We start from the raw sequence: 23,884 nt of genomic DNA on the forward strand, positions 1-23,884 counted from the left end.
CGCTGGAAGCATAAGATACAAAATTAGTAGGTCACTTTATGCCCCTTAAGCTATAATTCTTAGACTACTTATTTTTATACCCTAAGACTTAGGAGGCCATTTTTTCTGCTACCCAGTAGCCTCCATATCTAACAGGACACGCACTCGGAACACCACGCTTGTACAACCCGTCCAATGAATGATAATTGCAGATAAATTCACGGAAATACATCAAACCACCCCCAGTTGCATGCAATATTGATAGGTGGCATGATTAGTAACTGGTTCAGAGGGTGTGTTGGCTAGAACCTCTTGGTAGGGCTAGGAACTCTCCAAGAGACTCTTCATGTGAGTCCCACCCATTAATTGACGTCTTAAGTAGAGCTGCTAGAAGACCGGTGTTTATCTACTGGAGTGATCACTACTTATAAATGAGTCAAACTCTCGAACACACGTTATCTGATGGGTCATAAAAGGTGCCAGCGACAGTGGTGATGTGAAGCTTGTCAGGAATAGGCTAAGGAGAATAGGCAACTCCACAGAACTGATCAGGAGACAAGTTTCGGATGCAAAGCGTCAGCTTGTATAGTCCATATTTGAACTCTTGTGTTGACCCTCATTTGGCTTTGACAACTTAGGTAGAACATAGATCAAGACCCTCATTGCATGGCCAGGAAGGAGTCAATGGTTGGCTTCCGAAACGATCGACTCCTTATGGCAGAACATAGTCAAAATTACCCGGTAGCTTCCACACCATCCAGCTACAAGGTCGTCATGTTCAAAGGCGAAAAAGAATTGCCTTCGGCAGGAGTATGAAGGAACTATTTAGCATATAGGATGTTGACATTCTTAACTTAGCTTCTGCTGTTCTGTGGGTGGTAGAAATGATATTGCGATAGCAGAAGTGAACAGTGTTTGCTTGTCTACCAATTGAATGAAGATAACTCTAAATGGCTTATGGCATGTTAGCCTCTAGCCCGCATTGCCGAGAGCCAGGGTGCTGGCATGAATGAGCAGATTTCTCTGGACTTACTGTCAATCGTCAGGTTGACCTGGAACGGCTGCAACTCAACTTCGAAGTGCTCGCTGTAGGATAAGTTCGTTGCACATGCCAGGGCCTCCATGGAAGTGACGTTGAAGCAACACTGCATGCCGAGATCATCCATTTAGCACCCTAACTAACTCAATCGCCACCAGAGGGAGAGGGTCTGCAAGAGCGGACTTGGAGAGCAACACTTGTGACGATGGCAGTTCATCTCCATCATCTTTGAGGTTAGACGATACTGCTAAACACCATCAAGATGATCGTGTCGTAACGGCAAGTGGCCTCTCGCATTCCGATCATGAATGTAATGGTGTCCCACTTTGGAACACACCCAAGATATTTGACTGCAACAGAACGGATATGCGGAACTGCAATTGATCAGATAAAAATTTTCCTGCATGGGCCGATCTCGCTTTGGGGTGTGAACGTAGCAATAACTCGGCCTTGGCTCTGGATTTGGGAATCGCTCATCTTATCTGATGATCAGATTAGATACACTGAACAAAAAAAGCCGCTAGAAAAACCTGGCTTGAACTGATCTGGGCACAACGGACCATGTCGAAATAGGAGCTTTTCGTAATGGAACAGATTCCTACTGCAGGGTTCGGTATTGTACAGATACAGGCTTTTGGAGTCTTTGCTAGACGAGGTTGCGATTGATATGAGCTAGGTAGAGAAAGCATCTTGAATCGCTCAGTTGCTCAGCCATGACATCCTCCTTTGGCAGAGACAAAGGCAGGATGATGCTGATGGCGACATCTAGCGCCGCCTCCTTCACTCGACACCACCGTAATTGCCGCATTAACTTGACCCTGGCAAGTTCCCACATCGTTTGGTTTTTGCTGTATGCAATCATTCCATAATTGGCTTCGATTTATCCCAAAAACATGGGGCCTGAACGGAGTACGGCATTGATGGTGGGGCAAATCATCATGACGGGTCAACACGGATGCGCAAGCGTTGATAGCGTCGGTTCGAGCTTGCGCTCACATATTATTACAAGGGAGTACCCTTGATCGTTGCCCGCCATGATTCTCTATGAGCTTCGATTTCTCTCGAGACCTCTTGAAGCTCTTTCCTTCGAAGAACTCTGGAAAGAAGTGGTAGTGCAGATCTCATCTAGTTCTCATCATGGCGACCGAAATCACGAACGTCCCCTCTGCTCCGGCGCAGAAACAAAAGCTCTCAGTACTTAAAGGCCCTGTTGACCCCCCGTTAGTTGACTTCACATTGGGTGAGCTACTTGAGCTTCAAACTTACCAACATGGCAACCAAGAGTGTCTGGTCATCCCATGGACCGGTGCCCGCTGGACGTACAATGAGCTGAGCCAGCAGAGCTCTTCTTTGGCTCAGTCTTTGCTGGATATGGGAATCGGAGTTGGTGACCGCGTCGCAATCATGGCCGGAAACTGTGAGCAATACGCAGCCGTGTTCTTTGCCGTGGCCAAGATCGGCGCCATCCTCGTCATTCTCAACAACACCTATACCCCGACAGAAGCCATGTACGGTTTGAAGTTTTCTGACAGCAAAATCTTCTTCACGACACCAAGAATCGGCCGACTCGACCAGACACAACTGCTACAGCAGCTCGAGAACAAGAAGACAGCTCCCAAGGTTGTGATGCTTCGGGGGGATGAAACTGGCAAATATGAGACCTATGACGGTTTGGTTACAGCTGGTCGTCGACGAAACCACCAGCGTTTGTATCAAGCCATGACAAAGGTGTTGCCGCATCAAGTGGTCAACCTTCAATTCACCAGCGGAACAACTGGACTTCCCAAGGCTGCCATGCTCACACACCAGTAAGTAGACCATCCTCAAGTCAGGTTGGGAACGACAGGTCTGAAAACAGGAACTAATGACGAGTAGCAACCTGGTCAACAACTCCCGATTTATTGGTGATCGTATGCGACTTGGACCTGCTGACGTACTGTGCTGTCCTCCACCACTGTTCCACTGCTTCGGTCTGGTGCTTGGTCTTCTTGCTGTTGTCACTCATGGCGGCAAGATCGTGTACCCAGCTGAAGTATTTGATATTCAAGCGACACTTCAAGCGATCTCTGATGAGCAATGCACTGCTGTCCATGGTGTCCCCGCTATGTTCGATTCGCTCTTCCAGGCCAAGTGGCCTGAAAACTTCAACTGTGACAACCTGCGCACCGGAATCATTGCTGGTGCACCAGTGCCGCGATATTTGATGGAGCTTCTTGTCAACCGCTTCGGGATGACCGAATTCACTAGCAGTTATGGTCTTACTGAGGCGTCACCGACTTGCTTCAACGCATTCACCGACGATTCCATCGACACTCGTCTTACAACTGTCGGTACGCTGATGCCCCATGCGAAGGCTAAGATCGTTGATCGTGATGGAAATATTGTCCCCATTGGCGAGCGTGGCGAGCTTTGCATCGGTGGCTATCAGCTCCAGGCTGGATACTGGAACAACTCAGAGAAGACCAATGAAACTATGGCAAGGGATGCCTCGGGCGTTCTTTGGCTCCACACTGGCGATGAAGCTGTATTCGACGAGAATGGCTATTGCTCGATTACTGGCCGCTTCAAGGATATCATCATCAGAGGTAAGTGAAGAATCCTGCCAGCAAGAAATGATTAGCTAACCCCGCTTCAACAGGTGGAGAGAACATCTACCCACTCGAGATTGAGGAGCGACTGATGGACCATCCGGCTATCACCCGTGCCATCGTGGTCGGTCTCAAGAACAAGCACTATGGTGAGGTCGTCGGTGCCTTTGTTGAGCTGGCAGATGGTCATCAGAAGCCCACATTCGAGGAACTCAAAGACTGGTGTCGTAAGAGACTTGGCGGCCACAAGTCACCAGCACACGTATTCTGGCTGGGCCATGACGATGTGCCAGCGACAGTTCCCCTTACAGGAAGTGGTAAAGTGCGCAAGTTCGAGATGGCGAAGTTGGGTGACGATCTTTTGCGAAAGCAGGAAAATGTATCGAAACTGTAAACAAGTCAGTCTTGTTTGAGTCTCGGATAGAATGCCTTGAAAGCGTAATGGAGTTTGATATTTAAAATCTGGATACAAAAGCTCAAGATAGAATTGAATTTTAATATAGAAGCTGTATATGAGAGATGAAAGAAAGTGATTGAGCTCCTGTTGGTTTGTCCTGGCAAGGATGCGGGAAACCCTGTAAAATTCAAGTCACAGGTGAGATTAGGTAGGTACGGTCGTCATAGTAGTAGTTAGGCATACAGGACCGTCTACATTATACATTATATTAGTACCTACAATATGATTGTATTAAATTCTCAATTATAATTCTTTTGGTGGCTTTTGGTTATACAAGAATAATCTAAAATTATAAATAAACCTTCCTCCTACAGCTTGGGTACAAGACCCAATTTCGTACCGGCAACAACCTTCTCGTTATCTGCAAGTGGGCATAGCTGGAAGAAGCGCTCGCGAGAAGATCGGACAAAAGCACTTCGTTGGTGCGGCAAGTCTACCAGCTTGTCCAGCCCAGAGCCATGAACAAAGTCATACATGACAATGGTGGTATTTGTCTCCTGGGTTTCACCCACCACAAACATAGTGCGAGGATCATCAAGGTAGAGGTAGTGCATCAAACTGCTCCACCACGCAGACACACGATGGGGTCCGCGGAAGCGTACATCACCTACAAGCGAGTGACGACCGCGGTCGAAGTCACCAGCGTTGAAATAACCACCAAGGCGGTCCTCCTATTAAGAAGTGTCAGAACGTCGTCAAGAAAAGGACAATACGAGAATGAACATACCTTGGCCCAGTAGACCTCAAAATATGCGAAAGAGGTGTCATCCCACTTTGCAAGCAGAGCAATAACATGAGGGTCATCGTGAACCTTGTGAAGATACTCCTGGTGTTGTTCCAGAGTACCGGTAAGGTTCCAGCCTTGAGAGACACGAGGATCGTTTTGCCATTCGTGAAAGAGGCGCATATGCTCAGCATCGGTATAATCAACAGAAACCATGGAAAATGTTTCGTTGAGATGGGGAATCCATCGACTGTAAACCGTTGCGCCAGGTGCAGGCTTAACTGGTCTGACTGGATGCCACGACTGTTGAACGCGCTCAGGATCATCAGGATCGCCAGCAACCGTGATGGTTGTTGTGTTGTGCAGAGGAGTCAAAGGGTATGAACCAAGAGGGTTTGATGCTGGCAGAGACGCAGGTGATTCGGCAGGGCACCAAACTGGTCGTGGACCAAAGGGTGAACCAGCACCTTGCCAGAAAGTGCTTCGCAATAGGAGAACAAGACTCTCGTCAGTCTTGTCCGAGGCCTGGCGCTTCTCCCGGCCCTTGAGTGGGTGGCCAATTGCGAGCAAGACTGCTGTCAGCTGCTGACCCAGAACACCGGCATTGGCACCTCGAAGCTCCAATCGATACGACTCTACATTCGTTCTCACGGTGAAGAGAGCATATGTCAATAGCCAGACCTGCGCCAAAGTTGGCGCTTCGGCTTCATCCCAATAAACAGTGACGCATGGTGAGCGACGAGCCCGGGCCCAAGGGCTATTGTTGGATTGAGGTGGAAGTTGGCTCGATTTAAGATCAATTGGGTCTGAGAAGATGAGGCCGGGATGTTGGAGGTTGAAAGGAAGAGCCTTGGCCGAAGCAGGGCCTTTTTGAACAAGCTTGTAGACGGGAGAGTTCACACCTAATGGTGTTGAAGCTGCTTCGATTGTGTACTCAGTTTGGTATGGGTGAGGAAGCTTGACGATGGTGTCGCCAGCTTTGAGATTAGAGAATGTTCCTGATGGGGTCGACATTGTTATCGCAGCTGGGTATGGGGAAACTTGGAGTCAGAAGAGACTTGGAAAGGGAGAGAAAGAAGTGTTGAACCACACTGAGAAGCTATTCGCAACAGGACAGGGAGCTAGCTGCATAAGTGGAACATGTTCGGTGTATCGTGTTCGTTAATTCCGCATCTTTGAGGTAAGTTCGGCTCTTGTGGATTGAAGTTTATTGACTAACTAGGTACTTCGTATCCTAAACTCCATCGACGACGCAATAACGGAACCATTTAGTAAGATTTTATGGCTAGCAGACGCTGACGATCCCGGACTGATCAGGGTCAAGATTATCAAGTGGACCCGAGCGGATCTGATAACATGAGCCCTTATTCACTAATTTTTCTTTTTTCTTCCTCACACGCCCCCTTCGTCATCCGATTGTCGGACTTCAAGGGTCTTAGACAAAATTTACGTAGTATTGCCTGTTTTGACCGCTCGTTAGCACGATCTGATAAACCGCTCAACGAACGACACTAACTAGATATTTCCACACAACCCCACCGATCCCTGTTGGCGTTGGCAAAAAATTCATCATGAACCTTGCCGGATGCAGAAGTTGTACCTAATGGAGGAATTATGACCTGATAGAATCATAACCGCCGAGGGTATGGGACAAAGGTTCCGATGAAACAAGCAGTCAGCTTGCTGCTTGACCCGGGTCCCAGCACTCCATGTGTCCATACAGAAGCATCCAGCTTGAAATAGAGTAATGAACATGTTTCGCAGCCTTGTAGCGTGGCACGGAGTATGCCGTCTTGTTGTCTTCGTTTAAATGAAGTAGATATGGCTATTGTAATACAATATCAACATGAGGTTTCAGGCCTCGTTACTGAGCATGAATACTAGAAGCGGCCGGCTTTAGAAAATGCTTGAGAAGGCATCGGCGATTCTTTTTGTTTAAAATTTATAAAGAAGTATCAACAATGGATTGATCTAAAAATTCGTGTTAGCTGGCTTAAAATCGCCGTTCCTTATACTCTCGGCCGAGCGTCTCGATTACCTGAAGGATGCTTCAAGCTCGATCTTGTAGAGGACAGAATGTTCGTATGATTGGACTACTGATGTATTGAAGTAAACTTAAGCAGTCAACTGCTATATATCAGTCGTGGATATTCCGATAAATCTAGTGCTTCTGCAGCTGTTGATCACCAGTGTGCATGCCGATCGATCCCGACACTCAGGTACAGCTGATCTCTCAGTTCCACCGATGTGGTAATATCTTATCAATCAGTTTTCATCTGAGACACTAGGCCATTACTGCCGGTTATCAGATGTTAAGTGACACTTGGAGGAAACCTTAGTTGTTGAGGCAGTAAACGAAGATGCCGAGTCCGCCATTTAGGAACGTCAATCTTTCATAGTATTTCTTTCCTAGTCGTCACTTGGTTCTTATTTGCCTATTTGCAACATATTCTTAATTAATATAGTGAAAAAGTTCATTAGCACGTGAATAGAAAAACTGCAGCCCATGTGAGAGGCTTCTTTCGTTCTCGAATGGCCACACCCAGACTCACAAGCTTTCACACAAACTCTAACGTATCCAACTACAGATATTTCCAGAAAGCTTTCCTACCATTTCCTAGCCTCACTCCCAATCGTCTTTGCTTATTATTATTGAGACATCTCGACAGCCTTGATTCTCACTATTCGCGCTTTGCAACATGAGTTCAACCGGCCCTACTAGCGATACTCGGTCGAAAGACAGCGAGCAATGCCGGAGATGGCTTCAAAATTGGTACTGAACAGTCCGATGGTAGGCCTTGTTGCACGGTAAAAACTTTTTATTTAACCCAGTAAACATCAAAACAATATCCTAACAACAGTGGCTAACATATGGCACATTCTGGTGTCATCTATATAATATCCCAAACGCCAAACCCATGATTATCTATACTTAAGCCTTAGCCTCGTCAGTCTTGCGGCCACCAAGTTGCATGTAATTCCAGCAAACTGTCATCGTGAGTTAGTGGCTGTTTCATAACTGCAAATCAGATACAACTTACTTGTCCAACCCAAATCATCTCTGAAGCAAGACTGGAGAACATCCTCGCCAGTAGTGGTGCCAGTGTCTGGACTAAAAGCAACAGCCTTCTTGCCAACCGCAAGACCAATAACAGGTGGGTAGACTGCGATCTCTTTATATGACGGAACGTGTCCGGCTCGCTGGCTAAGGATGTTCTGATGGATGTTCAGTGCGACGTAGTGGCCTTGGTGCATGGCGCCGCCACATCGCTTGATACCAGGCCACTTGGTAATGTCGCCAGCAGCGTAGTGAGATTCAGCGTTTGGTGTGCCTTGTTCGAATTGTAGGCTGCAGAGAAATTAGTCAGTGATGAGACGTATGAGGAACTCGTTTGACTTACTTGGGCTTGATCTTGACCAGGCCATCCTCATCGAGTGCCGAGAGGGGCAGATATGTGGTAGTGGGAACACTTCTGGAGATGGCCATGATCACTACGCTAGCAGACATCTTGTGACCGTTTGTGAACTCAATATCATGCTTCTCACTGCCGTCGGTAGTCGAGACCTTGTTCTTGGAGGCCAGGCGGTGGTTCATGAGGACTTCAACACCAGCCTCACGGAGTAGCTCGAGTGCCACGTCCTTGGTCTCGTCAGGAAGACCCTCAGATGAGAGAAGCTTGTCACGCGAATGAGCAAGTGTTACGTTGAGATGAGGCTTGACCATCTTAAGCTCAGCTGCCATCTCAATGCCGACGGCACCTCCACCGACCACAACGACACCGTGCTTTGCATTCTGGACAGCGTTGATATGGTTTTCGGCTTCGAAAAGGTATTGCTTTCGAGTCAGGGACTGTGGAACCACCGGCCAGACGCGGCGTAGACCTGTGGCGGCAACGAGGTAGTCATATTCGAGAGTGCTCTTCTCTTCGGTGAGGTGGGCTGAGATGGTGGCTTTCTTTGAAGCGGGGTCGACGCTGGTGACTGAGCCTTGGATAATGCTGAGTCTGGGATCTTTGAGGCCGGGGATGTCAGAGTATTTGACCCAGTTCTTCTTGGAAAAGGCAGAGTCGGCAAGGGCCATGGGAGAGCCGATCAAGTGGTCTGTAATGTGTTAGTATCATATAGCTCGGTTTTGAGATAAAAAGCACTTACAGTAACCATCTCTTTCATCAACGATGGTGATCTCGATGTTGAAAGTAGGCAAGTTGGGGTGGTGAGTATATGGCTCAGAGTTCATACGAGGAGAGTAACCCTGGCTCAGATCCAACAGGTTGACGGCAGCAGCTAGACCACCATAGCAACCACCGAGGATAAGCACACGTACGGCGCTTGAGGTTTCTGGAAGCGAGCCCATTGTAGCGAATCCTTTGACTGTATGGACTATGGAATGTTTTCGAAATGGGAGCTGCTGAAGTGACGCTCTCGAGACAGATGCTGCAGAGAGACAAAGATTCGGCGCAATAAAAGTTGGTAAAGAAGCACGAGATGTGTCAGAACGCCTTGTCTGAGTACAAGTGTGGGTGGCTTTGGAAAGTCGTCCCGAGAACTTGGTAGATACTCGAGAGATGATCATGAGCTGAGAAATGAGGAAGAGAAGAGAAGAGAAAGAAATAGTCCGAGCTATTAAAGAAGGAAAAGGAGGTCAAAGAAATGCAGATCCGGGAATGAACGAAGCAACCGCCAGCAAAACAATTGACACATGATGCTCGGTATCGTACTCGGCTGAAAGCCCTCAACATCGGGCCAAGACCGGCCTCCTCTGGGGACAAGGGTTCATCTCCCTGGTTTCTGTCATGACAAGTCCCCAGTTTCCCATCATGAGTGAATCATAAATGGCCAGTAACAGAAGAGATTCGCCTGAATTGTAGCGGGGCGTGCTCCATTGTGATGATGTTGGGGACTTTTTGAAGATGCTAAAGATGTGGAGTTAAAGTTATCAGATCCGTCCAAGGCAGCGGCAGCCAGCCATTGAGAGAACTGTCTCCACTGGTTGGGATGAGAACAAGAATTATCAGATCCGACGGAAAGCCATCCTCGCCGCTTAGTCATAGTGCCAGACACAGTGAGAAGACTGTTATCTGATCAAATTGCTACAATGTTTCCACATTGTGTGCAACCATCCCGGACTAACGGTTCGTAGCGTAGGACGGAGAGACGAGTTGGGCCGATCTCCTTGTGCCTTTTGAAGATCAGCAAGGATATGCTTGTGTAAACAATTAACTTGAGTCATTTTCAACTCCAAGTAACGGTTACAACACCAACATTGACTTCGTAGACCAAACGGTTTCTTTATTGTGCAATGCTGTGGCCTTATTGCTTACTCAAAGTGCCTCCGTTCTTTGTATAGAGTACTAATGCGAGTTGAGTTGTACGCCGATCTGATAACCCAACCCAACAGTGATGGCTGTCACACACACATTTTAGTCTTGGCAGCCTAGTCAAAAAATTATCTGATCGGAAGAATCCTTAACAATCTGAAGTGGCTGTTTGTTACTCGTACAGGGAATCAGTGCTTGGCTTGAAAACGGAATTAACAATTTGATTTCCACAAGAAAACTGATATAATATTCTTCACAGCACTGCTGGACCAGCACCGTGCAGCACTCAAGCTACCTTAGGGCAAGTTACGGTAAATCCCAACATCATCTGCTTGTTCTACGGCATCTATCTACATCTTTGAGATGTAGGATCCTAGACTTTATTCTCTTCTTCAGTGGGGATGTTCAATCCTTCGCTTCTCTAGTACGGTGACCTTATCCTCATTAGAGATGCCAAGACAAGACCAGGGTAAGACCTACTATAAAATTATGCTTGTTTAAGAGCAAACTAGAGGTAGAGGCTCTGCTCCGTCTCCGTCTCCGTTCCGGCTTTTCTAACTTGTTCCTCACTAGTGATCATCCAGGGCTGATTCTATTGCTTACCGAAGGAGAGGTCGAGACAGAAGCAGAGCTCGGCTGCAAAAAATAAATGATCAAAGAGTGTGGACCACTGCAGCACAAGCTGGATTACTAATTCCGTCTCCTGCGGTCGGCCATCCTAGCTTTTTGTATTCTGGAGGAGAGGGTCATTGGGTTCGCCAAGATGACCATACCCTTCAGTGACTGATGTTGATGGCCGATGTTTAGCGGCACGGCAAAACCCTCATCATGAGTTCTCTTTCCCTTCCTTTTCTTCCTCTTCTTTTCTATCTGTGTCTATTGTATCGCAAGCTGTAAACGTATCATTGTTGCCTTGCAACTCACAGTCAGGATGGCAGTCCCTTCGCCTGAGACGAAGAAGAGAAACAAGGCAAGTCTTGTACCAAAAATACAAGTCCACTTGTAATGGTTTTTTACTTACACAACTGCTAATACCCTTCACAGCTGCGCTCGTTCTTCAGCTACTTCCAACTCCTCTTCTATGCCAACCCAACATGGATCGATATTCTTCTTCTCGCCGTAGGAACACTCACGGCTTGCGCTGCCGGTGCTCCGTTCCCTCTGATGGGCATCATATTTGGCCAACTCGTCAACGATCTCAACACTGCATCCTGCGATAATGGCGAAGTCGTGTCTCAATACTCTCCAAAAGAACTCCAAGACAGTATCAACAAGAAAGTTGTCATGATCACATGGATTGGCGTGATCAGCTTTGCGCTTATCTACACTTACATTGTGTCTTGGTCAATCTTTAGTCGCCGTCTCGAGAATCGCATTCGTGATCGCTACTTCATGAGCATTCTGTTGCAAGATGCTACCTTCTTTGACAAGAGGCAGGCTGGAGAAATCACTTCCCGCCTTAATACCGATATCCAGGTAATTCAGTCTGGCACTTCGGAGAAAGTCGGTATTATCATGGGATGCACATCGTTCTTCGTCTCATCGTACGTCGTTGCGTTTGTCAAGAATACCACACTCGCAGGCATTCTTGTATCGCTTGTACCTGCTTTCATGTTGCTAGCCATCATAGGAAGCATGTTTACTGCAAAGTTTGCGACTGCCATGTCCGAAAAGATCGCATCTGCTTCTTCAATCGCCTCAGAAGTCCTGGCAAACATTCCCGTTGTCCAGGCTTTTGGCGCAGGTCCTCGACTTGAGGCCATCTTTGCGGAGAGGATGAAGGGAGCACGAAAGCAAGGAATCAATAAGGCCTTTGTTGCTGCTGTCCAAGCTGGATTGCTTTACTTTATAGCCTACTCGGCCAACGCTCTTGCTTTCTGGCAGGGTAGCAGTCAAATTGCTGACATGGTCGAGGGCAACGGTGATGCGTCTGTTGGTGACATTTATACTGTTATTCTCTTGCTAGTTGATGGTAAGCACGTTTTAGTCTCCGAACGAAACCTGATGACTGACCAATTTTAGCCTGCGTTGTTCTCGGTGGTATTGCTCCTTTACTACCACTCGTTGGCGCTGCTGTCGGATCTTTCGAAAAACTTCGCGAGGATATGGACAACCCAGCTATCATCGACACAGGGTCCGACAAGGGGGAGAAGCTCGCATCGGTGGAAGGAACCGTGTCTTTCAAAAACGTCTCTTTTGCTTATGTTTCGAGACCTCACCACAACGTGCTGAACAATGTCTCCTTCGAATGCCCTGCTGGCAAGTACACAGCCCTTGTTGGTCTTTCTGGCAGTGGTAAGTCTACCGTCGCTGGCCTCACATCTCGAATTTATGATCCCACCGAAGGTATAGTTCTTCTCGATGGACATGATGTCAAGGGCCTCAATGTCAAGGGTTTGAGAAGTCACATGAGTCTTGTACAACAAGAGCCCTCCCTCCTGGACCGGTCAATCATAGAGAATATTGTCCTTGGTATCTTGAACTCCGCCCAACTTGAACACGAGAGATTCAAAGCCACAATCCTAGGCACTGGCCTTGCCGATCTTGCCGCTAAGCTCCGTCAAGGTGAGAGTTTGGTGACAGCAGCGCAAGGCTTCGGCCAGGATATGGTTGATCTGGTTGACCGTGTTCAGGAGGCTGCTAGACTTGCCGATGCATCTGGCTTCGTTGAAAGACTTGAGTATGGTTACGGAACACTGGTTGGTACTGGTGGAAAACTAGTAAGTGGTGGTCAACGACAACGTCTTGCGCTAGCTCGAGCCTTGATTCGTGATCCTAAAATCATCATCCTTGATGAGGCTACCGCTTCTCTCGACTCAGCAAGCGAGCACCGCATCCAGATGGCTATCGAATCTATTGCCAAGAATCGTACTGTCATCGCAATCGCCCATCGTTTATCAACCATCAAGAACGCTGACAACATCATCGTTATGAACAATGGTGAGATTATAGAACAAGGAAATCACCTTGAGCTGATGACTTTGAACGGTTCATATGCCAGTATGGTACGCTTGCAGACAGTAGATTCAGAGGATGCTGGATCTACCACAAGCACAGTCCGCACTGATGGCATCGTTTCTGAGAAAGACTCTATTATAGACCTCAAAGTCAGGGATATGGAAAAGGAAGAGGCAGACGAGCCCAAAGAAGAGGAAGCTAAAGAGAAAGACACAGCTCCTGAAGCAGACGCCGCTCTCGACTCGAACAAATCTGGATGGGTAGTTACCAAGACCATTGGCGGCATGGTACGACCTTATCTCCTCCTCATTATTGTCTGTCTCTTTGCAGCCACTATTGTTGGGCTCACTTTCTCCTCATCCGGTCTAATCTTTGGTTATACCATCGACAACCTGAGTCCCTGCAACCCCGCTGAAGATATCCGTTGGGCAGGCAAGTTCTTTGGAGGCATGTGGTTTCTAATTGCTTGCGTCGAACTATTGGCCAATACCACAAGCTGGACCGGCTTCGGCATGGTCGCGGAGAAGTTGCTGTACAAGATCCGAGTTCTCTGCTTCCGGTCTCTCTATGAACAAGACCTTGACTGGCATCAGTCAGAAGGCCGTACACCAACTGCACTCCTGTCCGTCATCACTTCGGATGCTGCAGCTGTTGGCGGGTTCAGCGGCTCCATTATTGGCACAATCTTCTCTATCATGGTCAACTTCTTGGTTGCCATCATCCTGTCACATATTCTTGCTTGGAAAATTGCCATTGTATGCTTGGTCATTGTGCCTATCCTTCTTGGCTGTGGCATTATGCAGCTTCGATCGCTTTCGAAGTTTGAGCGTCGTCACGCTGGCGCTTTCACTGGCGCAGTTGGCATCACTAACGAGGCTGTCAACTCGTTCAAGACCATTTCTTCATTGTCTATTGAAGAAGAAGTCATGAGCTCATATCGCCGTGCTCTCAGAGCACCTCGAAAAGAGATAACTCTGGCTTCTATGTACGCCAACTTGTGGCTTTCCCTGGCTAACAGCACTGGAAACCTGATATATGCATTTGCCTATTGGTGGGGATCAACACGGATCACTGCAGGCGAGGCCAGCCAGCGAGAGTTCTTTATAATTCTCATCTGCATGCTTGTTAGTGCACAGCTTTGGGGCCAGATGTTCAGTCTTGCGCCTGAAGTGTCTCGCGCCAGGGCTGCCGCCTCGCGCATTCTGAGTTTGATCAGCCTTGGGTCTTCCAAGGATGAAGCCAAAAAAGGCAAGCTTACACTTGCTCTCGAGAGTACCAAAAGAGATGTTGAAGATCGTGCCGAAGCTCCTGCAAAGAGCAGCGGAGGCAAGGGAGCAACCATTGCTTTCAAAAATGTCCAATTCTCCTATCCGGCTCGGCCTCATATTCAGATCTTGACAGGCATGTCTTTCACCATTTCTGCTGGTCAATTTGTTGGTCTTGTAGGACCTTCCGGCGCTGGCAAATCAACCATCATGTCGTTGGTCCAACGTATGTACCGACCAACAGGTGGAATTGTTGAGATTGACGGCGTTGACATTTGCGCACGCGAGGGAACCGAGTTCCGCAACGATATAGCAGTTGTTCCTCAAGACTGTGCTCTCTTTGACGGAACAGTCAGATTCAACGTCGCGCTAGGTTCAACCCCTGATCACGAGCCCACAGAAGACGAGATCCACGAAGCTTGCAAGCTGGCTAACATCCACAATGTTATCATGGAGTTGCCCGACGGTTACGATACCGAATGTGGGCCTAACGGCTCGCGGCTCTCTGGCGGTCAGCGTCAACGTCTAGCGATTGCGCGTGCCCTTGTGCGTAAACCTAAACTGCTCCTCCTTGACGAAAGCACGAGTGCACTAGACGCAGAAAGTGAACGAGCTTTGCAAGAAGGACTAGAGCGTGTAGCGCGCGGTATCACTGTCATCGCCATTACACATAGGCTTCATACGGTGCGCAAGGCGGATGTCATCTTTATGATTGAGGGGGGTAAAGTCGTGGAAAAGGGTCGACACGAGGAATTGGTGGAAAGGAGCGAGACATATCGTACAAATGCCCTGCAGCAGATGCTGGGGAACTAAGCTGGGGGGTCGAAAAGTTGTATGAGATACCATAATTCGGGTAATTAATGAATATCGGTAGAATGTGTACGGATAGCTTTGAGTATGTCTTTCTGAGCTAAAGTTGGAGTTGGAGAAGTTTACCCCCACGTCTCCAACACCTGACCTGACTGACCTCTAACCTCTTTTGCTGTCTCACTACGAATTGTAGAGGGTGCAACTGTGATGCCAGGAACCTGTCGATTCAGGGAATTTACCCACGTTTCTGATCATGGGAGGACTTCAAGCCACACCAAAACTTGGTGCTATGATGGACTTTTTTTGTGATCCCCTGAATTTGTGTCCGTCGTCGGTAACCTGATATATCATGAACTTTGAACGATTCTATAAATGAGGCCCTGGCTTTGTAAGCGGACGGAAAAGATGATCTTCAATTTCGAAACAAATGAGATGCAGGAGCGAGACAAGGCTGCATCAGGAGATTGAAGTATAAAAGTTAAAACAAAGCACAATAGAAACTTCGTCTATAAAGTTGAAACCCGTCTCTCATGGCCGCAGCCGCTGCAACTCCCCCAATAACTGAAAGCCGACGTCACAGAGTACAGGGGTCCAGCTGCACGCGAATCCAAGTCCAGCCTATCATAGGCCATAAAATTGATGCTTTACTGCAAGCATCCGCCTCGTTTGACTCGTCCCTCGACCCCTTTGACTTTTGTGTTGCTTCGCCTCTCCTCCCAATTGTCACCAATCTGGCCTCGTGCATTATATCCAAGTCTCATCTTGTTGCAATTATCGTTGTATCAACACCTCATTCCTACTAATCGTACAAAACAAGGTTGCGATCTCAGCGGGGACATTTAGTGTTGGACCTTTTCCTTGGCCGATGGGGCTACCTTGACGATTCCCTCATCCACATTCACATCCACTCACAACAAGTGACACAATTGGGGGCCCTCGAAACACATCTCGATTTGTTCCGAACTTTTGTCAACTTAAAAACTTAACCTCCCTCCCACGCCAGGCTTCAAAGTCGCAACCATTCCCTCCCCATCATCCCTCGATAATCCCTCCTCTGCTCCTGGCGTTGCCCCTACTACAATTCAAACCCGCCTCGAACACGCCCATTCGACCCGAGGAGGGAGTGCTGCTGCCTCTCTATTAGACGACCCAGACCCGGCACCACGACAGCAGTATCTACGCGACAGTACCGCAAATACGAGCGAGCAATTCGAGCTTGTTGATTACCCTCCCATCCAGGCTCGACGAGACGCTGCAGATCGCGAGGCTAGAAGAAAAGAAAAACGAGACGAAAAGCGCCGCTGGCTTCAAGAACAAGACGAGATGAAGTTCTCACACAGTATTCAGTTCAATGCTGTTCCAGATTGGAGCAGCCATTACATTGCTTACAGCAACCTCAAGAAGCTGTACGTTGGGTTCTTCGGCACAGCAAAATCATGATTGTGCTAACTCAGCCGTTATTTAGAATCTACCATCTTGAAAAGACTGCCCATCAGGCTCGCGGCAGTACCGGTGACGCTGAATCGCGACCTCTTATCAACCAAGAAGATGCCGAAGAAGTTTTCTCTAGGGCCCTGGGCGTCGAGCTAGAGAAGATTTGCTCGTTTTATGTCTCCAAGGAAGGCGAGCTTCTCGAAGAGGCTACACAACTCTTACGCGACGTTGGCGACGAAGCAGAAGATGCTATCGCCGACAATCGTTACCTGCGCCGGCTCTCTGTATCGTCTGCCAACAACCGAGCCGAAGGTCGAAACGGTGTCCGCTCAAGAAGCCCGAGAAGTCGTAGCAGCGACAACGAAGAGAGTGGTAGTGAGGAAGAAGATGAGACTACCGGCCTGACAACAAGGCGACGAAGCAGCGGAGGCCGAAGGCGAACCATTCACAGCATAAATAAGCCGCGCTCTGAGGATATGAATGCCTCCACCGATTTGGGCCGAGATATGAGGAGGCTCAGCACTGCTGGAGATGAGAACGAGGAAAACCTCATGTTCTCCTCGGGCATTTTTTCATCGGCCATTATGCTCAAGAAGCGCATTATTGGCCTCTACGTATCGCTCTGCGAGCTGAAGTCATTTATCCAACTCAACCGTACCGGTTTCACCAAGGTACTGAAGAAGTTTGACAAGATTCTCGACAAGGAGTTGAAGGGACCATACCTACGAGCCCACGTCGAGACTGCCTACCCATTTAAGGACGAAACCAAGCGCGTGCTTGAAGAGAACATCGCCAAGATGGAGACGGCCTTCGCTGAAATTGTCACGGGCGGAGATGAAGCGCTGGCCCGCAAGGATCTTCGTTCACATCTCAGAGAACATGTCGTGTGGGAACGTAACACCGTATGGAGAGATCTTATTGGCATAGAGCGAAGAGCCGAGGCGGCTGGCTTGGGGCAGGCGCTTCTCGGTCAAGAGAGAGGCAATGTGACAAGGAGGTTACAGGGCGACGAGGCCAAGGGAGCTCAGGTCACACAATTCCGTACGCCATTCGGAAGAATTACCCTGCCTCCATGGCTTGCTAGTACGTCTCTTTGGACGTTAATTGCATGTCTTACCGTCTTTTTCCTGCTGCTCTTGCTCCCTATCATGGAGAAGCCCGAGCAGCAGAACTGTCTGGCGATGCTTATTTTTGTCAGTCTATTATGGGCCACCGAGGTAAGTTACACAGAGAGGACGATTCGCGAAGAACTTACACTGACCCTTTCTAGACTATACCTCTCTTCGTGACTTCGCTGCTGATTCCTTTCCTCTCGGTGGTCTTGAACGTGGTTCGCGATGAGACCCCCGGTAAGCCTCAGAAGCGTCTTGGCTCTAAGGAAGCCACCGCTGCCATTTTTGCTGCCATGTGGACGCCTGTCATCATGCTTCTCCTTGGTGGTTTCACACTCGCAGCGGCTTTGTCAAAGTGCACTATCGACAAGCGACTGGCTACGCTTGTCCTTAGCAAAGCTGGAACACAACCAAAAACTGTCCTAATCGCCAACATGTTCGTGGCTGCTTTTGCATCTATGTTGATTAGCAACGTTGCCGCACCTGTCCTTTGTTATTCTATTATTGAGGTAAGTTGGTGGGTATCCACTGTAGTAGAATTATGCTAACAATTGTGTAGCCCATGCTTCGAACCTTGCCATCTGATTCAAACATGTCAAAGGCAGTCATTATCGGCATTGCTCTCGCATCCAACATCGGCGGAATGCTATCCCCTATTGCATCTCCACAGAATGTCGTGGCCATGGGCATCATGCAGCCCGCACCTACGTGGCTCCAGTGGTTCTTCATTGTCATCCCTGTTGGAGCTGTATCCATTGTTCTGATCTGGCTCCTACTTCTCGTTACATTCCAACCAGGTAAAGGCACGACAATCGCGCCCATTCGCCCCGTCAAGGAAAAGTTCACTGCCCTGCAGTGGTTTGTCACTATCGTCACCATTTCTACCATCGCTTTGTGGTGCGCCAGCCACCAGCTTGAAGATGAGTTTGGAGACATGGGTGTCATTGCCATTATCCCTATTGTTCTCTTCTTCGGAATCGGTCTTTTGACCAAGGAGGACTTCAACAACTTCCCATGGACCATCATCATCCTAGCTGCTGGTGGATTGTCACTGGGTAAGGCTGTTCGGTCCTCTGGTCTTCTGCATACTCTTGCCGAGATTGTCTCTGAAAAGGTGGAGGGTATGAGTTTATATGGTGTGTTGGTTGTCTTCTCCACTCTGATTTTGGTTATCGCAACCTTCATCAGCCACACTGTCGCTGCTCTGATCTTCCTTCCCCTTGTCTTCGATGTCGGTGTTGCGATGGAACAGCCTCACCCCAACCTCCTTGTCATGGGTGGTGTTCTCATGTGCAGTGCCGCTATGGGCTTGCCCACCAGTGGTTTCCCCAATATGAGTAAGTTCATCACTATGATTCAATTCGATCAAATTCTGACTTTTCACAGCTGCGATCATGAAGGAAGACCCCTTCGGTCAGCGATATTTGCAGGTCAAGCATTTTATCAGCCGTGGTGTACCCAGCAGTCTCATTACTCTTGTTGTGGTGGTAACCCTTGGATATGGAATTATGCAAGTCGCTGGACTTGACTAATGGTCGAGGTTTTAGACAAATCATTTTGATAGCTCAGTTATTAACTGTTACTTTTTGGTGTCTTAAGTTTGTACTTGGGTATCTTGGATGGAGTACATTGTTATGGGAGTAGATTAGCATGGAAAAGATTAGTGTTTGAGGATATTTATAACCTTTTCAAGATGACGATAATAAACTACCAATACATTCGACTTAATCGAAGACCTTTGTAAATCGTAAAGATGCAAAGACAGTTGTATATCAATGTAAAGACATTTGTGATGTTGTGTAAGTGCGAGTAGCACTGTGTCACTGTGCTGATGCAAGAAGCTCTGGCCATGCTGTTGACGTCGATATTGGCGGCATGACCTGCCACGCCTGCCACCGAATTCCGCATACTCAACCGCCGTTCTTGTCTTGATACATCAACACATACAACAACTCACCGTCGATTCTGTCACTTATTCTTCAACCTGTCGATAGTTTCTCCTGGCAATATCTACTCTTGAGTAGCCCTCGAATTAACTGATGCGCCCCCTCTCCCAATAGCCTCTACAGCTTCGAGCTGGCCGGCGCCATGCTCTCCGCCTTTACAGCCCGTCCTATAATCGAGCTCAAACAACAAACGAGAGCAAAAATTGAGACAATTCTTGCCCATGGTATGTTTATCTTCACCATTGTTTATTCTATGTGGTTGCTTTTGCTTTCCTCACCGCAACTCTCATGATCTCATCGGTGCATAACTAAGGCCTCGATCTTCAGGTGACCGCGTTCTCGTCGGCCTTAACAATGGCGCCCTCCGGATCTACCGTTTAAACGGCCTCGCCGACCCATCACAGAATGGTTCTGTTGATGTAGATGCTAATGGCGCAACGTCCCCGAATGGCCATACCGATACTCCAGCCAAATCGACGAGTCCAACAGATTTGATGCGAGAGGTTGAGCGCTTCTCAACACGAGCCATCGAGCAGCTTGCCATTATCAAAGACGCAAATACGATTGTTTCTTTATCGAACTACCATGTTTCATTCCACGATTTAAAAACATACGAACTTATCGAGACTCTGCCCCGAACCAAGAACGCAACCTGCTTTGCGTCAACCTCAAATATTGTCAAGGATCCAGATACTGGTATCCCCGAGATTGTAAGCCGGCTGGCCGTTGCAGTCAAGAGGAAACTCTTGCTCTGGAGCTGGCTTGAGAGCGAACTTTCCGATGATGTAGACGAAATTGTTTTAGCCGAGTCGATCCGATCAGTAACATGGGCGAGCGCAACAAAGCTGGTGTGTGGCTTGAACGGCGGATACGTCATGGTCAACGTGGTCACACGCGAAGTTGAAGATGTTGTAAGCCCTGGCTCGGGGCCAGCAGCCGGACAGAACAGTCGCTTTGGTGCGATGAGCAGTGCCGGTATGGGATATATGGGTTTGGGAGGCTATATGCCCAAACCTTTGGCTACTAAGCTGGCGGAAGGCGAAATACTGCTTGTGAAGGATATCAACACGCTATTTATCGACGACGATGGAAAGTCTCTCGACAGACGGCAAATCCCTTGGCAGCATGCCCCTGAATCCATAGGATATTCGTATCCTTACATTCTCGCTCTACAAGCACCTTCGAAAGGTTCGCTCGAAGTTCGAAATCCTTCGACTCTCTCGTCACTTCAAAACTTGTCACTACCTGGTGCGGCCCAGCTTCACTTTCCGCCACCATCCTACAGCTTAGCACATGCCGGCAAAGGTTTCCATATCTCAAGTGAACGATGTGTTTGGAAGATGGAAGCAACAGATTATGACTCTCAAATCCAAGAGCTTGTGGATGGTGGTCATTTAGACGAGGCAATCAGTATCTTGGAGATGCTAGAGGATGCTTTGTTAAGAAACAAGACACAGACATTACGCGAAGTCAAAATGTTGAAGGCCGAAGGGTTGTTCAAGAAGAAGAAATACCGCCAGGCTATGGATCTCTTCAATGAAGATGATGTACATGCACCCCCAGAGCGAGTACTCAAGATGTTTCCCCCCTCTATCGCTGGAGAGCTATCTGCATGGGCAGGCCGCGAGGATGAAGAGAGTCAGGAGTCGGACGAGGCCCCCGCAACACCAAAGAAGACCAACGGCACACGTACTAGTACCCCTGAACCTCTCTCGCCAACATATGAAACTCCTCCATCGAGCAAAGGAGGGTTTGCCAGATATCTCACGGGCAGTTATAGGAGACCCCAGGCAGACACCGCGTCCATTTTCTCAAAGAAGGATGCGACTGACGGCGATGATGTCGCTAGCGTGAAGGAGACTGACTCGGGTGACGATCAGCCTTTGAAAGACAAGGACTTGACCAATGCAGTTCTGGAATTGAACAGTTATCTTGCTGGAACCCGTGCTCGGCTACAGCGTGTCCTTGACCCGGTCACTGGAAACTTGAAGCCTCGAAGCGAGCGAAATGGCTCGACGGAAGAGATAGCAGAGACCTTCCTACGAATAGGACTCGATGAATCGGAAGAACAACTGCAAGAAGAGCTGCGAAACACGTTTCGTCTTGTCGATACAACATTGTTTCGAGCTTACATGTTCTCTCGGCCAACATTGGCAAGCTCTTTGTTCCGAATTCCTAATTTCTGCGACCCTAATGTGGTTAATGAAAAGCTTTTGGAACATAATCGCTACAATGAGCTGGTCGATTTCTTCTACGGCAAGAAGCTACATAAGGAAGCTTTGGAGCTGCTGCGGCGCTTCGGTGCTGCTGAAAAGCCAGATGATGCCGCACCAGCACTTCATGGCCCTGAGCGTACCATTGAGTATCTCAAAAATCTTCCGCCATCAGAGATCGATCTCATTCTCGAGCATGCAGAATGGACTCTTAAGGCTCGTCCTGATGCCGCACTAGAGATTTTTATAGGGGATACCGAGAACGCCGAAACTTTGCCACGGGAAAAAGTTGTGTCCTTCTTACACGATATTGATACCCAGTTGGAAGGCCGGTATTTGGAACACATCATCAACGAACTTGAAGATATGACGCCGGATCTCCATAACCGACTGGTTGAGCTCTTTGTAGAGAACTTGACCAAGATGGAGCAAAGTGACGAATGGAACGAGATGATGAATCGCTTTGTTGAGTTCCTGAGACACGAATTCTTGAGAGAACCAGTGCAGGTTTACAGCCTCAGCAAAGCATTCCAACTGATTCCTCGTGACGGTAAGTGGTATTTTCCAATTTTATAGCGATGTATGCTGATTCTATCGCGTAGATCCTGCTTTCTACGAAGCACAGGCTGTGGTTTTGAGTAAGATGGGCCAGCACAAACAGGCACTTGAGATTTACGTGTTCAAGATGAAGGACTACCAGAAAGCTGAACAGTACGTATTTGCCGATGTTCCGGTGCTTCATATACTGACCTTGATAGATACTGTAACCGAGTGAATTCTACTCAAGACACTACTCAATTTCAACAGAACACAAAGAACGATGCTGGAGATGATCCTGAGAAGGCTACGCCATCTATTTATCATACTCTGTTATCGCTCTACCTTCAGCCTTCATCACCCAACCAACCTAACCTGGAACCAGCACTTGATCTGCTATCCAAGCATGGATCACGTCTCCCAGCAACCTCAACCTTAGGTCTGATTCCAGATGATCTTCCTGTTCGGTCACTGGAATCTTATTTCCGAGGGCGCATTCGTTCAGCTAATAGCTTGGTAAATGAGTCGAGGATTGTTGCTGGTCTTCGACAAGCCGATGGTGTCTCTATCGCAGCGCGACTGCACCTTGGGGACCATGTACAAGGCGGGCAAGGTGGGCGAAATCGCCATGTCGCTATCACAGACGAACGACATTGCGTTGTATGCCACAAGAAACTCGGAGGAGGTATGCGTATTGGTGGAAGCGTTGTGGCTGTACTACCGGATAATACGGTGGTGCACTATGGCTGTTTGAACCGGGCAACTGGGAACAAGGTGGACGCAGCTCGGGCGCCAAGTTGGGGTCGGGGATTTTAGACAGGCCGTCATGCTGAGCGGGAGCATTGTTTGGGAGCATCTGCATGAATTGGACCGGTGGTAGCCAGTTTGAATTTCTTCGAATACCCTTCATATACAAATCATTTTGTCGCGGAGGGTTTCGTTATTGCTAACGTGATGATATTTTTTCTCAGTCCTCTTCTTCCACCACCTCCTCGCCGTAGTTTTCCTCCTCCTTCGCTTCAGCTGCTGCATCTCTCGCTTTGTCCTGCTCCATTCGTGCTGTGAGCTCCTGGTTAATCGTGGACTGTGTATCAGCGATAGATGCGCGGAGAGCCTTGAGGTATGACGCCTTGTCGGTCGTAGAAGCGGTAGAGGAAATAGCGGGTAGCGTGTGCGAGACCTTGAAAGGTTCACTCTCCGGGGAGGTATAGTCTGCGGTGAGGGTTGGTTGCGACATTGTGGAAAGCGTTTGGCGTATGAAGCTGAATGACGAATGATTGAAGGAAAGAGTCGAGTCTTGATGTTGTTGACGCGGGGTTGAAAGCAACCCCACATACCGGGCTGTTTCTATGTTATGGAGACAGCCAGAAGTGAACTACACTATAAGAGATATTGAGAATTTATTGGGCATTTACAGGGTGATTCTGCAGATCTATGTAGGAGCACATTTCGATCCACATTAAATTATGTCTATTATTCTCATTAACTATATCAATTGAGTGGA

The 23,884-nt window shown here is 48.2% G+C and overlaps 5 protein-coding genes across 5 annotated transcripts; 3 read left to right on the forward strand and 2 right to left on the reverse strand.

The window, feature by feature from the left end:
• Window positions 1–2,155: 2,155 nt before the first annotated feature.
• EDB82DRAFT_546028 (uncharacterized protein) lies at window positions 2,156–4,000 on the forward strand (the record flags this gene model as incomplete). The annotated part of the gene is made up of 3 exons (XM_025736061.2): window positions 2,156–2,826; window positions 2,894–3,603; window positions 3,657–4,000. The coding sequence occupies 3 exons, from the start codon at window positions 2,156–2,158 to the stop codon at window positions 3,998–4,000; spliced, it is 1,725 nt and encodes a 574-aa protein (XP_025586705.2).
• A 274-nt stretch (window positions 4,001–4,274) lies between these two features.
• Window positions 4,275–5,972, reverse strand: EDB82DRAFT_191741 (acyl-CoA N-acyltransferase). Its single transcript, XM_025736062.2, has 2 exons — window positions 4,791–5,972; window positions 4,275–4,734 (listed from the first exon to the last, which is right to left on the reverse strand). The coding sequence occupies exons 1-2, from the start codon at window positions 5,799–5,801 to the stop codon at window positions 4,372–4,374; spliced, it is 1,374 nt and encodes a 457-aa protein (XP_025586706.1). The 5' UTR covers window positions 5,802–5,972; the 3' UTR covers window positions 4,275–4,371.
• A 1,617-nt stretch (window positions 5,973–7,589) lies between these two features.
• EDB82DRAFT_501483 (uncharacterized protein) lies at window positions 7,590–9,773 on the reverse strand. Its single transcript, XM_065608644.1, has 4 exons — window positions 8,940–9,773; window positions 8,189–8,888; window positions 7,829–8,136; window positions 7,590–7,775 (listed from the first exon to the last, which is right to left on the reverse strand). Exons 1-4 carry the CDS (start codon window positions 9,358–9,360, stop codon window positions 7,720–7,722), a joined length of 1,485 nt encoding a protein of 494 aa, XP_065465017.1. The 5' UTR covers window positions 9,361–9,773; the 3' UTR covers window positions 7,590–7,719.
• Window positions 9,774–11,269: 1,496 nt separating this feature from the next.
• On the forward strand, window positions 11,270–15,141 carry EDB82DRAFT_426308 (P-loop containing nucleoside triphosphate hydrolase protein; the record flags this gene model as incomplete). The annotated part of the gene is made up of 2 exons (XM_025736064.2): window positions 11,270–12,077; window positions 12,128–15,141. The coding sequence occupies 2 exons, from the start codon at window positions 11,270–11,272 to the stop codon at window positions 15,139–15,141; spliced, it is 3,822 nt and encodes a 1,273-aa protein (XP_025586708.2).
• A 527-nt stretch (window positions 15,142–15,668) lies between these two features.
• Window positions 15,669–23,381, forward strand: EDB82DRAFT_567240 (SPX domain-containing protein; the record flags this gene model as incomplete). The annotated part of the gene is made up of 10 exons (XM_065609839.1): window positions 15,669–15,834; window positions 16,142–16,544; window positions 16,604–17,789; window positions 17,843–18,193; window positions 18,244–19,025; window positions 19,745–19,854; window positions 19,958–22,393; window positions 22,446–22,554; window positions 22,602–23,040; window positions 23,352–23,381. The coding sequence occupies 10 exons, from the start codon at window positions 15,669–15,671 to the stop codon at window positions 23,379–23,381; spliced, it is 6,012 nt and encodes a 2,003-aa protein (XP_065465018.1).
• Between the last annotated feature and the right edge of the window lie 503 nt (window positions 23,382–23,884).

This window comes from Fusarium venenatum, assembly GCF_020744135.1.
Source record: "Fusarium venenatum strain MPI-CAGE-CH-0201 chromosome Unknown EDB82scaffold_2, whole genome shotgun sequence".
Classification (NCBI taxonomy): Eukaryota; Fungi; Ascomycota; class Sordariomycetes; order Hypocreales; family Nectriaceae; genus Fusarium; species Fusarium venenatum.

What these genes read in the sequence shown, in the direction of transcription:
- EDB82DRAFT_191741 (XM_025736062.2), bottom strand. Translation starts at nt 5,801, where the DNA reads ATGTCGACCCCATCAGGAACATTCTCTAATCTCAAAGCTGGCGACACC. An exon ending in TTGAGGTCTACTGGGCCAAG is followed by an intron (nt 4,735 to 4,790) that starts GTATGTTCATTC and finishes ACTTCTTAATAG; the next exon opens with GAGGACCGCCTTGGTGGTTA.
- EDB82DRAFT_501483 (XM_065608644.1), bottom strand. Translation starts at nt 9,360, where the DNA reads ATGATCATCTCTCGAGTATCTACCAAGTTCTCGGGACGACTTTCCAAA. An exon ending in CTGGTCAAGATCAAGCCCAA is followed by an intron (nt 8,137 to 8,188) that starts GTAAGTCAAACG and finishes ATTTCTCTGCAG; the next exon opens with CCTACAATTCGAACAAGGCA. An exon ending in AGATGATTTGGGTTGGACAA is followed by an intron (nt 7,776 to 7,828) that starts GTAAGTTGTATC and finishes TCACGATGACAG; the next exon opens with TTTGCTGGAATTACATGCAA.